The sequence below is a fragment of the Moschus berezovskii genome, chromosome 8 (genome assembly GCF_049115385.1).
Source record: "Moschus berezovskii isolate FMDL1 chromosome 8, NW_MosBer_1.0, whole genome shotgun sequence".
Classification (NCBI taxonomy): Eukaryota; Metazoa; Chordata; class Mammalia; order Artiodactyla; family Moschidae; genus Moschus; species Moschus berezovskii.
Genome location: NC_142467.1, coordinates 96281073 through 96298467, shown reverse-complemented (window position 1 = coordinate 96298467; position 17395 = coordinate 96281073). Strand labels below are relative to the sequence as shown.

The 17395-nt window shown below is 51.0% G+C and overlaps 2 protein-coding genes across 2 annotated transcripts in view; one reads left to right on the top strand and one right to left on the bottom strand.

Moving 5' to 3' along the window:
* The window catches only part of FBN3 (fibrillin 3), a 123242-nt gene extending 112320 nt beyond the window's left edge, over positions 1-10922 (bottom strand). Inside the window, 1 exon segment of the mRNA XM_088839315.1 lies at positions 10836-10922. Coding sequence (XP_088695441.1) covers positions 10836-10922 — 87 coding nt within the window.
* The window catches only part of CERS4 (ceramide synthase 4), a 34779-nt gene continuing 27950 nt past the window's right edge, over positions 10567-17395 (top strand). Inside the window, exon 1 of the mRNA XM_055430851.2 lies at positions 10567-11413. The gene's annotated coding sequence lies outside the window, so the exon portion shown is untranslated. The remainder of the gene's footprint in view (positions 11414-17395) is intronic.

Below are 17395 nucleotides of genomic sequence, written 5' to 3'. Positions count from 1 at the left end.
TGTGGCCCAGCCCCCTGCATCCCTCCCCACCATCCTCCACAGCTGAGGGACATTCATTCCTTGGGAAGGTTGTCCTGACCTCCTACCCACGTCCTGGACATCCCATTCTCACCCCCACACCCCAACATCCACCCGCTGCAGTGACCTGGAATTACCAGGGGGCCTTCTTATTAGCTTCGGCTCACAGGTCCCAGAGAAAAGCCCCTCCAATTAACAGTGGCCCCAAAACCCCAGAGGGTGGAAATAAAAGGGCTGATTGGAAGGAACCGTAACTTTCTGAAAAAGTGTCCAAATTGTGACAAGGAATTCATTTGAACAAGATGTGGGTTATAATTGAAACTACAGCTAATTCTTGAAACACGTTCATTGGACTTTTGGCAAGGAGCATTCCCTTCATGAGTATCCTCCCTTGAACAGCAAGGAGATCAAACCAGTCAGTCCTAAAGGAAATCAACCCTTAAGATTCATTGGAAGGACTGATGCTGAAGCTGAAGTTGGAGCTCCAATCCTTTGGCCCCTGATGCAAAGAGCTGACTCATTGGAAAAGACCCTGATGCTGGGAAAGATTGAGGGCAAGACGAGAAGGGGACGACAGAGGATAAGACAGTTAGATGGCATCACCGACTCAATGGACATGAATTTGAGCAAACTCTGGGAGATAGTAAAGGACAGGGAAGCCTGGTGTGCTGCAGTCCATGGGGTCTCAAAGAGTCAAACGTGACTGAGTGACTGAACAACAACAAATTTCCCTCACGAATTTGTATTTAATAGTTTATATGTAATATTCCTGGTGGCTCAGATGTCAAAGAATCTGCCCATAATGCAGGAAACTCAGGTTCGATCCCTGGGTCAGAAAGATCCCCTGGAGAAAGATAGTCTACCGTCTTCAGTATTCTTGCCTGGAGAATTCCACAGACAGAGGGACCTGGTGGGCCAAAGTCAACAGGGTTGCAAAGAGTCAGACACGACCGAGCAAGTAACACACACACTATGTAATATTCCAGTAGTCAGGTAAGAATGTGAGAGCTGGACCATAAAGAAGGCTGAGCTCTGAAAACAGTGGTGTTGGAGAAGACTCTTGAGAGTCCTTTGGACTGCAAAGGAGATCAAACCAGTCAATCCTAAAGGAAATCAGCCTTGAATATTCATTGGAAGAACTGATGCTGAAGCTGACGCTCCAGTACTTGGGCCACCTGAAGCGAAGAGCCAATTCATTGGAAAAGAACCTGATGTTATAAAAAATTGAAGACAAAAGGAGAAGGGGGAGGCAGAGGATGAGAGGGTTAGATAACATCACCAACTCGATGAATCCGAGCAAACTCCAGGAGATAGTAGAAGACAAAGGAGCCTGGTGTGCTGTAGCCTATGGGGTCGCAAAGAGTCGGACACGACTTGGTGACTGAACGACAACAACAATGTAATATTTTAATAGCATTCTGGGAAAGTCATTTTGGGGGAAAATAGACACACACAAGGAAAACAAAACAGAATAAAAATACCTGGGGGGGGGGACTATTGTGAATTGAATTGTGTCCCCAGCAAAAGATAGGCTGAAACCCTAACCTCCATTCCTGCTGATGTAACCTGATTCAGAAATAGTCTTTGCAGATGTCATCAAGGTAAGATGAGGTCACTCTGGAGTAGAGTGTGTTTAGTTGCTCAGTCATATCTGACTCTTTGCAACCCCGTGGACTGTAGCCCGCCTGGCTCCTCTGTCCATGGGATTTCCCAGACAAGAATTGAGTGGGCCCTAAATCCAATGACCAGTGTCCTTACAAGGGAAATTTATGGACTTCTCTGGTGGTCCAGTGGTTAAGAATCTGCCTTGCAATGAAGGGGATTTGCAGGATTGATCCCTGGTTGGAGAACTAAAATTCCACATGACACAGCACAACTCAGCCCAAGAGCCACAACTAGAGAGCCCACGTGCCGCAACCAAGATCTGATGCAGCCAAATAAAGAAATAAACAAGAGAAATCTGGACACAGAGAAACAAACACACAGAGAAGTGAGGACAGACGGAAACTGGAGGGATGCTCCGGCAAGCCTAGGTCTGTCGGCAGCCACCGGAAGCTAGAAAGAGGCAGGAAAAACATTCTTTCCTAGAGCCCTTGGAGGTAGCATGGCCCTGCCAACATCTTGATTCCGGACTTTGAACTTTCAGAACTGGAAAAGAACAAGTTTCTGTCTTTAAGCCATCCGGTTAGTGATACTTTGTTACTGCAACCTCAGAAAAACTACACACAGGTCTCTGGGTCTGATTCTTCTGGTGTTTTGAGTCATTCTCCCTGGAGCGGCCAATCCTTCCTTTGCCAATGGCCCCCTTCTCCACTCTTTCTTGGATTGACCAGCAAGTCTTTCTTTGGCAGTGACTTAGCGTTTTTGGTCCCCATCCACTGTCTCTTCCTTCTACCGCATGGAATCTCACCGGGCTGCAAGACTTTTCATATCATTTTGCAGTGGAATTGCATTGTGCTAACATTGCTTTGTGGATTGTTTATAATATCCTGCAACCAGAGGACTGATTCCTCTGCCCTCCCCACTGTCCCCAGAGAAAGTCATGTTCCATGGGTGTAGCTTATTTCTGGGAAAAACAAACAAACAAACAACCTGGAGGTAGGTTTGGGTATCAAATTATTTCCTCCATCGTCAGTTTAGTAGTAAACAGCTTTCATATTGTGACAATTCTAATGTTTCTCCACATTCCAAAACTACCCTCCTGGCAGATGTGACAGCTCTAGGGATCTTCCCAAAACTGCATCCAAACAGATGGATCAGGGGCTTCCCCAGTGGTCAGGTGGCTAAAACTCTGCACAATGAAGATCTGGTGTGCCACAGCTAAGAACTGACACGGACAAATCAGTGTTGTTGTTGAGTCACTGAGTCTTTGTGACCGCAACCCAGGGATTGAACCCGTATCTCTTGGGTCTCCTGCATTGGCAGGTAGATTCTTTACCACTGAGCCACCTGGGAAGCCCAGCAGATACCATATGCTTTCACTTATATTTATGGAATCTAAAATATGACATGAACTTCTCTATGAAACAAAAACCAGATTCACAGACATAGAGAACAGACTTGTGGTTGCTAAGGTGGGTGGGGTAGAAGAAGAACTGAGTGGGAATTTGGGATTTGCAGATGCAAATTATTAAATATAGGATGGATAAACAACAAAGTCCTACTGTGTAGCACAGGAACCTATATTCAATATTCTGTGGTTCAGTCGCTCAGTTGGGTCCAATTCTTTGTGACCCCATGGATTACAGCACGCAGGCTTCTCTGTCTTCCACTATCTCCTGGAGTTTGCTCAGACTCAGACTCATGTCCATCGAGCTGGTGATGCCATCCAACCATCACATCCTCTGACACCCCCTTCTCCTGCTCCTGCCCTCAATCTTTCCCTGCATCAGGGTCTTTTCCAATGAGTCAGCTTTCGTGTCAGGTGACCAAAGTATTGGAGCTTCAGCTTCAGCATCAGACCCTCCAATGAATACTCAGGGTTGATATCATTATCCTATGATAAACTATATTGGAAAAGAATATATATATATATATATATATATATATAAGAATGAATCACTGCTGTACAGCTGAAATTAACACAACATTATAAATCAACTATACTTCGATAAAATGAATTTTAAAACTACAATGGGGGTGTGGACATGGCAGCTCTTATCAAAGAATAGTTAATCTCCTTAATATGTAAAAAAGAGTTTCTAGGTGTATCTTACCATAAATTTTTTAAAGCCTCTATAACTATAAAATAAACAAACAAAAAAACTAAAACAAGAAAAATTTTCCAGGAAAAGAATATAGAAATCCACCTTTTTTATTGGGGGGTGGTGGTCCTCTCAGTGGGGCTGGTGGGATTTTAGTTCCCCTGACCAGGGATTAAACTAGGCCCTTGGTGGTGAGGGCAGGTGTCCTAATTGCAGAACCGCCAGGGAGTTCCCTTTCTTTGCAGGGGAGGGGGCAAGCTCCACCTTTTAAAAACTAAGAAGATGCTCAGCCTCACCCAAAATGATGCAAAGAAAAAGCACAAGGGTTTTAGCCTCTCAGATTAGCAAAGTCTGATAGTGCTGCCATGGTGGAGTCAGGGAACCTTGTGGCAACGGCTATCAAAATTCTATCCTCACACATGCCCTGATGAGCAATTTTACTTCTAGGAATTTGTGGTGATCTATTTAACCCTGACTCAACTTCACCCCCGCACCAGGTTACTCATTATACCATTACTCAGATTAGAAGCACCCTTCTTGCCCATTGGTAGGGGACTGGTTCCCTCAAAAAGAACACTGTGGAAGGGACTTCCCTGGAAGTCCAGTAGCTGGACTCCAGGCTTCCAGTGCATGGAGTGGGGCATGGGGGTGCTGAGTTCAATCCCTGGCCAGGGAACTAGATCCTACATGCCTTAACTAAGATTCAGTGCAACCAAGTAGATACATATATATGTATCTAAAGCAAGAGAGTTCCAGAAGAGCATCTATTTCTGCTTCATTGACTATGCCAAAGCCTTTGACTGTGTGGATCACAATAAACTGGAAAATTCTGAAAGAGATGGGAATACCAGACCACCTGACCTGCCTCTTGAGAAACCTGTATGCAGGTCAGGAAGCAACAGTCAGAACTGTACATGGAACAACAGACTGGTTCCAAATGGGAAAAGGAGTGTGTCAAGGCTGTATATTGTCACCTTGCTTATTTAACTTATATGCAGAGTACATCATGAGGAACGCTGGGCTGGAAGAAGCACAAGCTGGAATCAAGATTGCTGGGAGAAATATCAATAATCTCAGATATGCAGATGACACTACCCTTATGGCAGAAAGTGAAGAGGAACTCAAAAGCCTCTTGATGAAAGTGAAAGAGGAGAGTGAAAATGTTGGCTTGAAGCTCAACATTCAGAAAACAAAGATCATGGCATCTGGTCCCATCACTTCATGGGAAATAGATGGAAAAGCAGTGGAAACAGTGTCAGACTTTATTTTTTGGGGCTCCAAAATCACTGCAGATGCTGATTGCAGCCATGAAATTAAAAGACGCTTACTCCTTGGAAGGAAAGTTATGACCAACCTTGATAATATAGTAAAAAGCAGAGATATTACTTTGCCAACAAAGGTCCGTCTAGTCAAGGCTATGGTTTTTCCCGTGGTCATGTATGGATGTGAGAGTTGGACTGTGAAGAAAGCTGATTGCCAAAGAATTGATGCTTTTGAACTGTGGTGTTGGAGAAGACTCTTGAGAGTCCCTTGTACCGCAAGGAGATCCAACCAGTCCATTCTAAGGGAGATCGATCCTGGGTGTTCATTGGAAGGACTGATGATAAAGCTGAAACTGCAATACTTTGGCCACCTCATGCGATGAGTTGACTCACTGGAAAAGACTCTGACGCTAAGAAAGGTTGGGGGCGGGAGGAGAAGGGGACGACAGAGAATGAGATGGCTGGATGGCATCACCGACTCTGTGGACATGAGTTTGAGTGAACTCCGGGAGTTGGTGATGACAGGGAGGCCTGGCGTGCTGTGATTCATGGGGTCATGGAGAGTCGGACACGACTGAGCGACTGAACTGAACTGAACATATATATATATATATATATATATATATATATATATATATATATTAAAGAACACAGTGGCAAAACCTGCCCAACTCTGTGGCTTTATTAAAAACCCTTGACTTGAATACTGTAAATTGAGGGATTGGATAGTGCGTAAATTATCTCTAAAGCTATTACCAAATTAATAATAATAAACCAAAACACTCCTCCTTTCCAAAAAACAAAAAAGAACAAGAGATTTCTTTTTGTACTGATATCAAAGCACTCTTAAAAGTATTACATTAAAAAAAAACAAGATTCAGAGACTTTTGTGGCAGACCAAATGATGAAGACTCTGAGTTTCTATTGCAGGTGACACAGGTTCTATCTCTGCAATAAGAAATTGAAGTCAAGAGGCAGAATACAGAGGGAGAGGCAGAGAAGAAGTCAAATGGGTCTTCAGTCTTGCAAAACATCTTTTGGGCCCTGGAAAGGTTCCCCCTTGCTGCAACAAAATGGGAATTTTCATGCGCTTGCTTCACAGACAGGACTGCACAGGCTCATCTCTATAAGGCTCTCAGCACAGCACCTGGCACCAACCTGGTCATGCAACTCGAACCAGGGAGTGTGGGGCCCTGGGAGCTGAAAGGGGCAGACTGGTGTCGGAGAGAAGCCAGGTACTCTGAGCAGCTGGGGCTTTCCTGGTGGCTCAGACAGTATATTTATCTTGCCTGCCTGCAATATGGAAGACCATCCCTGGGTTGGGAGGATCCCCTGGAGAAGGAAATGGGAACCCACTCCAGTATTCTTGCCTGGAAAATCACATGGACAGAGAAGCCTGGCAGGCTACAGTCCATGGGGTCGCAAAGAGTTGGACACAACAGAGCAATTAACACTCTCTGAGTACCTACATTGTCCTCAGGTGAGGACACAGGCAGAGAGCCAGGCGGGTGCTGGGGTAGGGGGTGGGGGGGAAGCAGCAGGATAAAAGAGGAGCTGCTCTGGTGCAGGGGGCAGCGGAGAACATGAGATCCAGAGCCCCTGAGCAGGGGAAAGCAAGGCTTCAGTCTGTCCATGCTCAGACACACACACACAGATACCTCCACAGACAGACTGACACACAGATGGACACACACACACCTAGAGACACACCCAGACAAATAACCAGAGATGCACACAGACAGACAGACACACTTCCAGACACACAAACACACAAAAACTTAGATGGACATAGAGACACATAGAGCCCTCTTTCTAAGTCTTTCCTGGACAAAATCCATTTCTTGTCTGGCTTCCCCTCATCCCCTCTGCCCTTAATGAATGTTTATGAAGCACTGCTGTATGTCAGGCTCTGTTCTAGGTGGCAGAAGGTGGGTTTGACTAAAGAATCAAGTGTGTGTGTGGGGGTGCTTCCCTTGTGGCTCAGTGGTAAAGAATCCACCTGCCAATGCAGGGGACATGAGTTCGATCCCTGGTTCAGGGGAGGATCCCACATGCTACTGAGCCTGTGGGCCACAACTATTGAGCCTATGCTCCAGAACCAAGGGAACTGCAATTACTGAGCCCCTTGCACAGCAGCTACTGAAGCCCACATGCCCGCGCCCTCACTCCTCTCTAGAGTGAAAACTAGAAAAGACCCAGCACAGCCGAAATTTTATTGTTCAATCTCTCAATTGTGTCCAACTCTCTGCAACCCCATGGACTGCAGCACGCCAGGCTTCCCTGTCCTTCACTATCTCCTCGAATTTGCTGAAACTCATGTCCATTGAGTCGATGATGCCATCCAACCATCTCCTCCTCTGTCACCCACTTTTCCTCCTGCCCTCAATATCCAAAAAAAATAAATACATAAATAAAATCATCAATATCTTAAAAAGAAAAAAAGGAACCAAGGGGACCCCATGGACAAGCAGGAAGAGTATTTCAGCAGAGGAACAGCCAGTGCAAAGTCCTCTCCTCTCCCCCTTACTCCCCACCCTATCTCCTCCCCCAGACCTGACTCAAGCCATTTGGATTGGGGGAGAGTGGTCCCTCTAGGATCCCCCCACCCCACCTAGCCTGATTATCTTCCATCCCATAGAAGAGGATCCCACGGGACTCAGAGAGGCTGTGTCACACACCCAAGGTCACATAGCATGAACGTGGGCTCACATTTGTCTGAACCGAGGGCCTCTGTCATCAGGAAGAGAAGCCCCTCACTGAGGGCAAGAACCCTGATGGGCAAAGGCTGGGCCGGGGAGGTAAGTCAACCAAGGGCCTGGGACACCAGATACCTGTCCAATGTGAGGGACTGGAGTGAGAGTCATGAACTGGACTCTCCAGGGCATGGAGAGGCAGTGATAGACAGACAGACACCTGAGACTCCAGTCCCTGCCCTACCAGGCCAGGGAGCAGCAGCCCCTGAGACCACCAGAGTGGGCCCAGAGTCCAGAATAATGGGTGATGGGGACACATGGCAGGGGGTGTGGGTCTGACTGGGTGGGTCCTCAGACCCTGGCTGGGTTGTGGGTGCTGATTTTGAAATTGTGTCAGGATCAGAGGGGGATCTGACAGTGCAAGCAGGACTCCGGATGGGAGGTTGGGGCTCTGTCTGAGTCTCCGATTGCTACAGTGACAAATCATCAGAAATTTGGTGGCTTAAAACAATTCACATTTACTGTCTGACAGTTCCGGAAGTTGGAACCAAAATGGGTCTCACTGGGCTAAAATCAAGGGGTCAGTCGGGCTGGATTTCTTTTGGAAGTTCTAGGGGAGAATGTGTTTCCTGGCCTTTTCCAGTTTCTAGAGGCTACCTGCAATCTTCCTCCACCTTCGAAATCAACAGGTTAGCATCTTCCCATTTCTTTCTCTCTGACTCTCTTCTCTCTCTAAGGACCCTTGTGGGTATTCCCTGTTGGTTCTTCAGTGTTAGGGACTCTGATATTCCACTGTAGGTGGTGTAGGTTTAATCCCTGGTCAGGGAAATAAGATCCAACATGCAGCACAGTGAGAAGGGTATGGCAACCCACTCCAGTATTGTTGCCTGGAGAACCCCTATGGACAGAGAGGCCTGGCAGGCTACAGTCCTTGGGGTTGCAAAGAGTCAGACACGACTGAGCAACTAACCACAACCACCACATGCCATACAGTGCAGCCAAAAAAATGAATACTAATAAGGACCCTTGTGATGATGTTGGATAATCCCTCCATCTCCAGATCCTTAACTTAATCAGCCATGCAAAGTCCCTTGTGCCTTGTAAGGTCACATATTCACAGGTTCCAGGGGTTAGGATGTGTGGGCATCCTTTTATTCTGTCTAGCACCTGGCTCATTGTCCAGGGTCTAGAGTTCAGCCTCCAGGCCTGGCTATGATGACCCCAGGGTCTGGAAAAGGCCACTGGGACCAGCCATCTAACTGGGGGGTGGGGGCACAGAAGGGACAAAGAAGCCCTCAGTTTATCACCTGGATCAGGGCTCATGAGCCTCCCCAATCCTACTTTCCTGTTCCACCCTCAAGTACAGAGGAAGTGTGGAAGGAAGGAGGCAAGGAGCCCCCCAAGTTTCCCTAGGGTCCCCCTTCCCACCACCCAGACACCCTACATTGGACCCACCAACTTAGAAATGACTCCATCCCCTACTCTCACCATCCAGGACCTGGCCTCCTCTGCTTCCCCCAAGCCCTGGCGATTTTACTGCTAAATCCCTCTGGAGTTCCTCTCTTCACTCCTGTCTGCAACTCCCAGACCAGACCTCAGCTGCTCCGGCTGCTGTCTCATTTTAAATCTAACTGTGTGTCTAACTTCAAATCTGACTGTGCCTCTCCCCAGAGAACCCTGGAGGGCCTTTAGTAACTGGTCCAGCCTTGTCCTCTCCTCACTCACCATTGGGCCCTAATTCAGCTGAATCCCCGCTCCCCCCGTTACAGATGTAACCTCTTCCAGGAAGTCTGCCCTGAACACTCCATGCTCACAGCTAGAGTGGGGAGTAGGTGGGCACAAAAGGGCAGGGAGTAGTGGAGAAGTGGCCCATGTGCAGACGGTCCAGCTTGCATCTCTTTTTGCCAGGCGGAGCCCTTCCTCCAGCCTCCCCACCTCTGCCCAGAAAGTACCTCCCACCTGAAATCTCTCCCTGACCCCAGCCCACCCAAATCCTCTTTTGAGGACCTCCCCTCTACACATCCAGGAACCTGCTCCTCCTCCTCTGGGGCCTGGACTGCCCCCATTCTACCAGGTCTCTGGTGTCACTATTAATCTAAATGGCTCTCATGTTCTGCACACCCCCAGGTGCAAGGTACCATGGACACGACTGAGCGACTGAACAACAAAATTTTCACAATGCTGAGAAAAGAGTCTTTATTGTTTGACTTTTCCTCATGTGCAAAGGAGCTCTTGGGCTTTCCTGGAAGCTCAGCAGTAAAGAATTTGCCTGCCAATGCAGGAGACAAGGGTTAGAATCCTGGGTGGGGAAGATCTCTTGGAGAAGGAAATGGGAACCCACCTCAGTTTTCTTGCCTGGGAAATCCCATGGACAGAGGAGCCTGGTGGGCGACATACAGTTCATGGGGTCACAAAAGAGTTGGACAAGACTGAGCGGCTAAACAACAAAGGAGCTCTTGGAGGAAGGGGAGAGAATAAAAGGGTGAATGTGGATGGTGGGGCAGGGGGCTCTGAGGACCAGACTGAGAGCCGAAGAAGAAGGAGGCACACATTTGGGAAGAGAAGGGACAGCCCAGCAGAGGGAACAGAAGGTGCAAATTCGGGGAAGCTGGATGGAGTGGGACAGCTTCAACCACGCTTGCAACAGATGGCTCTGCTGTCCTCCCCCTTTGTGTATGTGGAAATCAATCTCAGAAGATGTGAAGCAACTTGCCTAGGGCCGCACTGTCAAAATAACCTGGGGTTCACCCACCTCGCCCAGGGTCTGCTGCAGGGAGAGACTTATTGTTCAAAGGTGAACCTCCTCCTCTGGAACCCCCTCGCCTTCAACTGGCAACAGCTGGACTGCAAGTCTCTTAAATGCTGCCCGGGTGCTCACAGACTACCTCTGCGCGATGCGGGATTGCCCAGCATTCACGGCTTGCCCTGGCTCCCTGCCCCTGTGAGACGCGGGGTTACCTTCTGTTCCTCCCTACAAGAGGGAGCCTGGGCTTTTGCCACCATCAACACCGTCCTACCTCTCCGCCTTTATCTTCCCAGCTCTGCCGCCTATCTCTGCACCCCACTGAACCACAGACTCGCCCACCGGCCCCCGCAGTCGGTCCCATGAACCAAAAATTGGACCAGCTCGGCCTGAGAGCTGGGACAGGTCACCAGACCTTGGGGGCACTGGGGGTGGCCTCCGAGGCCTGAGGTGGTGAGTCGGGGGCCTTCTGCCCAGCACTCAGGAGGGTCCAGGCGCGCATGGTGTGTCGGCAGATACACGGATGGATCAGAGCCGGACCAGCAGAGAGGACCCGGGAGGGCCCTGGAGAGGACTTGCGGAGAATGGAAGAGAAATGGGGGCCGGACTGAGCGCGCAGCTGATGGGGGTGGGTTCAAAGGAAAGAGCTACAGCACAGCGAAGAAACCTGTGGCGGGGTTCAGGCTTAACCTCGCCGCGGGGCGGGGCGGGGGTCTAGGAAGCGGCCTTGTCGCACAGAGGGGCCCGAGCGCCACTAGGACCCCGAGCCTCGAAGGACTCAGCCCGGCCCCGCCGCGGCCCCGCCCCCGATCCCGCCCCGCGCTGCCCCCAAAGCCTGCTTCCCGGCCCCCCGCAGAGGCGGTGCCTGGAGCAGAGTCCGGGTGCCTGGTGCCGGCTGCGCGCGTCTCCTCCTCCGCATCTGCGCCAGGCGAGCTGTCCGCCACCCACCCCACCGCTGGCCCCTGGTGCTCCCGGCCGCCTGCGCCCCCCCAGGTAAGTGAGACCCCCGCGCTCCGAACGCGGCCGGAACGCCACCCCAGCAGCGAGCTCCGGCCCCGCCTCCACGGCCATGGCGTCCGCGGCGGTCCCCAGACACAGCCGCTGTCCCCCATCACCTCGTCCGGGACGGCCTCCCGGGGCTTACCGTCTGGTCCCAGGCCCAGGCCGCCTCCCTGAGAGAGCCCCGCTCCCTCTAGGGCTGGGGCGCAGCGAGCGCAGGAGGACGCGGCGGCTGCGTAACGGGCGGGCGGCAGTGGCGACGAGCCTAGCGCGACAGGGCCGGGGGCGGGGGGAGGGGGTCGTGGGGAGTCCGGAATGTGTGAACGAGAGGAGCGCGATGCAGGGGTCTGTCGGTCGGTCACCGGAGAATCTGTACCTGCTGGGGATGCAGCCGGGGCCCTAGCCTCAGAGCCCGCAGCCGGGCCGCGTAGACTGCTAGGACCCGCGTAAACAGACACGGATCATGCCAGCCCATGCATAGTGCGGAGAAGACCACACCTCTGGGAGATGGGCTAGAGTCACGGAGGAATTCTCGGAAAAGGTGTCAGCCGGGCCTGAGAGAACCAGCCAGCGAGGGGTTTTTAGGCCCAGGAAACAGCAGAAGATTATGAGGCAGGGCCCTAACTGGTGTGTCTGCAGAGCGGAAAAGAGGCTAGTGTGGCTCAAGTTCAGTGAGCCGGGTATCCGAGGTGCGAAGACCTTGGCCTCGGGCCACGGAGATAAGGAGCAGTGTGTGGATTCCGTTCTCAGGTCTGTGGGGACCACGGAGGCTTAGGACAAAGTGAGTGACCGGGTCCAGCTGTGTCTTAAGATCCAGCAGCTACTCTGCCCCAAAAAAGAGATGGGAGGAGGAGACTGTTGGTTTGGACCCGACAGGAAGGGGGCAATGGAAAGTGGGCAGCTTGGGGTTCTTCTTTGGCAGAGGGACTTCACCTGCATTCCCTGCCTGCTCAGAAGTGGGGCAGGAAGAAAGGTGCATGGAAGAGATTTCTGATGTGGGCAGCTGGGAGTGTGGAAGCATGGGGAAACCGAGGGAGAAACAGGTCAGGGGATGTGAGGCTGTTGTGACTCAGACTGATTTGCAAAACCTGAGATGCCACCTGAGGGACACGTCCTGAAGACACCACCGGGAACCCAGACCAGGTCCAAGGTGACTGAGTGCAAGGGGGCAGCCTAGATCTGTTGTATGGGGCCACTTGAAATAGTAATTCTGGAGTGTAGAGGTATCTTTGAAGCCCCCAGGGTCCCCAGCCTCAACTCAGCCCTCTTCCAGGAGCATGTATGTGTGCTCAGTTGTGTCTGACTCTGCCACCCCATAGACCATAGCTCACCAGGCTCCTCTGTTCATGGAATTTTCCAGGCAAGAATACTGGAGTGGGTTGCCATTTCCTTCTCCATGGAATCTTCCTGACCCAGGAATTGAACCCATGTGTCCTGCATTGGCACTTGGATTCTTTACCACTGAGCCACATGGGAAGCCCCTTCCAGGAGCAGCTGCTGTGAATAAACTTGGCAGTGATGGGAGTTCCCGGAACCTCACTCAGCATACCTGGATCCCGAGGCCCTAGCCAGGCTGCAGGGAGGAGGCAGTTGGAACCTTCCTTGCCCAGCCTCCCCGCTCACCTATTTCCAGCTAGGAGGGAGCCTTGGTCATTGCATTGGCCTTGGGGCCCTAGAGAAAGTTTTCCAGGCTTCAGTTTGCCCATCTATAAAATGGGTCCATAGTACCTGTATCTGGGAATGATGTTCCAATCAAAGGCAGCCTCAGCTAAGAAATAAAAAGGGGTTTGGCCAATCCCTGGGGCAGCTTATGCTTCAGGTGAGGGGGAGGGGCTGCAGCCCTGGTGGGAGTTCAGGGCCCGGTGAGCCTCCATTTCTTGTTGTGAGAAATGGGAAGAACTCATAAGTGCATCCACCTCCAGAACCCACAGGCGTCGGCAGATCAAGTGAGTCAGGCATGTAAAGTGTTTGGTTGGCCCAGCGCCCAGTGCGAAGTGCTCACTGGGCACAGGAACTGCTGTCATGATTGTAGTTGGCCGTGGGGAGCGGGCCAGTCCTCCCACCACCCCTGGGACTCCCACAGGGAGGCAGGCACTGGGGGGCACGCTCCTCTCTTGTCTGGGCACTGCAGGCTATCCCCTCTCTAGCTGCTGGAAGCTGCCTCCGAGCTCATCCTGCCAGTTTGGATACAGTGCTCCCAGGCTAGTGACTTCACCTCTGGTTCAATTTCTTCACCTGTAAAATTGGGAATAATAGCTGTCATCACCTCAGAGGTGAGCGCAATGCCCATCTTGTAATAATAACCACCTGGCAAAGCAGAGTGGAAGCCTTGCGGGGGTGGGGGGGAAGGGAGGAGCCCAGAGAAGTGACCTGCCTTAGCCTCGGGAGGGGTCAGGAGTCAGGCTTCTTGTTGGAGGTGACCATTGGCCTGGTTAGTAAAGATTATTAAGAGTTCATGGGCAGGACTTCCTTGGAGGTCCAGTTGTTAAGAGTCTGCCTGCCAATGCAGGGGATGTGGGCTCCATCTCTCTTCTGGGAGGAGTCCCTGTGCTGTGGGGCAACCAGGCCCATGCACCATAGCAGTGGAGCCTGTACTCTAGAGCTGTGACTACTGAAGCCTGCGTGCCATGAAGTCCGCAACAAGAGGAGCCACTGCAATGAGAAGCCCACATGCCACAACTAGAGAAAGCCTGTGCACAGCAACGGAGACCCAGCGCAGCCAAAAATAAGTAAAAATAAAGTTTTTTAATTAAAAAAATAGAGTTCACGGGCAGAGAGACCAGTGAACAGAGATGTGGAGGGGAGTCACCTTGGGTAAATGGGAGAAGCTGGAGGCAAAGAGCCAGGAAATCAGCATGAGAGAGACTGCACTGGTCCAGACCATGATGAAGCTGGACCAAGTGGAGGTGTGGTTGAGTGAGAAGTGAGTAGATCCTGGATAGACTTGAAGTTGGGCTTCCCCAGTGGCTCAGCGGTAAAGAATCCGCCTGCAAAGCAGGAGACACAGGAGATGCGGGTTTGATCCCTGGGTCGGGAAGATGCCCTTGAGAAGGGAATGGCAACCCACTCCAGTATTCTTGCTAGGGGAATCCCCATGGACAGAGGAGCCTGGCAGGCTACGGCCCATAGTGTCGAAAAGAGCTGGACGTGACTGAAGCGATGGAGCATGCATGCACACCTTTGTGAATATGGTTCCGTCACACCAGGGGCCACCCTGAAACAGCAGGATTTCACCCCTCTCCTCACATCCTCCTAGGCTTCCCAAATCATGTGTGGCTTCAGGGCTCCATGAGTATGTCTGCGGAGGGGGTCAGCCAGCCCCTAGGGATCCCCTTCTACCTTGTGCTGGTCCCGAGTTCCCCCCCACCCCGTCTGTCATTGATTCATTCAGCATGTGCTGATGAAGTAAGCATGCTGGGAGGCGGCAGGGACTAACAGTGAACAAAATGAAGCTGCTTTGCCATGCCCCCCCACCACCACCTCATGGGTGGAGCTGATGTTCTGGGAAGGGGGCAAGAGAAACCTGAAGGATGAGAAGGAGCCAGCCAGGTGGACATCTGGAGGAAGGGCATCTCAGGCAGAGGGACCAGCATGTGCAAAGATCCTGAGGCAGGACCCAGCCCAGCATGTTCGAGGTTTAGCAAAGAGGCCCATGTGGCTGGAGCAGCATGAGCCAGAGGGGAGAGTGTCAGATGAAAAGACTGAGGGTCCTTAGGGCCCCTCAGCCCAACAGTTGCAGACCCTGGGTGGGTCCCTGCTCAGGGGGGAGTGAGGTTGCTAGGCCCCACTGCTGTGCCGTTTGCTTTGGTGTGTTGTTCCCTGTGTGGAGAGGACAGTGTGCCCCAAAGGCAGAGGAGGCAGGAAGGAAGAGAAGGCCAGCCCTTTCCTGGTGGGCAAAGCTGATGCTGGGAAAGATTGAAGGCGGGAGGAGAAGCGGGTGACAGAGGATGAGATGCTTGGATGGCATCACTGACTCGATGGACATGAGTTTGAGCAAGCTCTGGGAGACAGTGAGACACAGGGAAGCCTGGCATGCTGAAGTCCATGTGGTCACAGAGTCGGATACAACTGAGCAACTGAACAATAACAAAGCTTCTCCCCTTCCCTCTGCACATGCTGGGGGCTCTGATGACCTGGGAGGCTTCCTGGAAGGGCTGGAGGGAGTGGAAGGAAGGAACAACGGGGAGGGCGCTAATGGAGGCAGAGAAGGGGGCCAGGGAGGAAGAGGAGGAGAACTCAGAGCCCAGAGCTGGGTGTTGGGGCAGCGTGCTCACAGGGAGGTGACAGGAGATGGCAGGCAGGGGCCTGCTGAGCCTAGAGGACGAGCAGCAAAAACCCAAGCAGGTGTGTTTTGAGGGTGGCCCCTCCATCAGCCCACAGTCACTCCCTTTCCAGGTGTAGCAGAAAGGATTTGGTGTCCCGCCCCATACCCCTGTGAACAAGGACCTGGTCAGCTGCACCTGTTCACCCCTCCCACCCTCACCATTCATCTGGGTGTGCACCAAATCCCTCCAGTTTCAGAGACTCGGTGGTTGTGGTGCATGGGCTTAGTTGCCCTCTGACCAGGGATCAAACCCTGAGGTCACAAAGAGTTGGACACGACTGAGTATGCATGCATGAACACAGGCCTGCGGACCTGTCAGGGTCCCAGAGGAGCGGGGGGTTGAGAGAGAGGCAAACTGCGAGCTTTGGAAGAAAAAAGCCAGCCTGGACACATCTGCTGTTGCTTTGCAAGGCAAATTTTTAACCACTGGCCCACCAGGGAAGTCCCTGAAGACAGGCTTGGATTTCAATGAATCCCAGCTCTCCACTTCCTACCCATCCCCTCCCCTGTGCCTCAGTTTCCCCAGCTGCAAAATGGAGATGACAGAAACACCGGGCACTGGACACCAGCCACAGCTTCCTGGGGGCCTGACTAGAGAGTGGAAGGAGTTGGGGGCAAATTAGACCCTGGGGCAGGACACTTAGGACTTTCCTGTGTATTCCTAGAATTTTTCAGAAATGTGTGAAGAATGAGGGGAGGGGGGCTATTTTACTTCTGGTAGCCCAAGTCTCTCTTAAAGGTAATATGTATATATATATATATGTATATATGTATATATATATATATATATATATATTCCACCTGAATATATATAGTCTTTGTAGGTTTTGAATCTTTCATTTTAGGATAAAAATTTTTTTTTGGAACCCATTCTTCAAATGCCACAACCCTTTAGGATGTATGTGATCAGTATCTTACCTTCCAAATGGCTGATTTCTGGCCATCAAGTCCAGTTTTCCCTTTTCTACTGAGTGTCAAGTTTTCTCTTGTTCGAGAGGCTTCTCTGGGCTGCAGTTTTTGTTTTTTAGAGTTTTATTTTGAGGTGGACCATTTTAAAAATCTTTATTGAATTTATTACAATATTGTTTCTGTTTCATACTTTGGTTTTTTCTGGCCTTGAGGCATGTGGGATCTTAGCTTCCTGACCCAGGGTGAAACCCACAACCCCTGCATTGGAAGACAAAGTCTTAGCCACTGGACTCTCAGGGAAGTCCCCGGGCTATAGATTTTAAGGCTATTCTTAAAGGAGGCATCAGGCTGTACTCAGGTACCTGCTTCCTCTGATGCAGTTCTCACTGGCAAAGTAGTGACTCTGAATGCTGAAACTGTCACCTTTTCTAAACAACCAAATTCACATGACTCCGCACATGTGTTGAGGTTTTATAGAATAAGATGCATTTATTTGATCTAAGAGCCTGGTTTCCTAGGTGGCGCTAGTGGGAAAGAACCCACCTGCTAATGCTGGAGACATAAGTAACTCCAGCTTGATCCCTGGGTCGGGAAGATCCCCTGAAGGAGGGCAAGCAACTCACTCCAGTATTCTTGCCTGGAGAATCCCGTGGACAGGAGAGCTTGGTGGGCTACAGTCTAGAGGGTCACATAGAGTCAGACACGACTGAAGCGACTTAGCACGCACACACATGAAGAGCCCG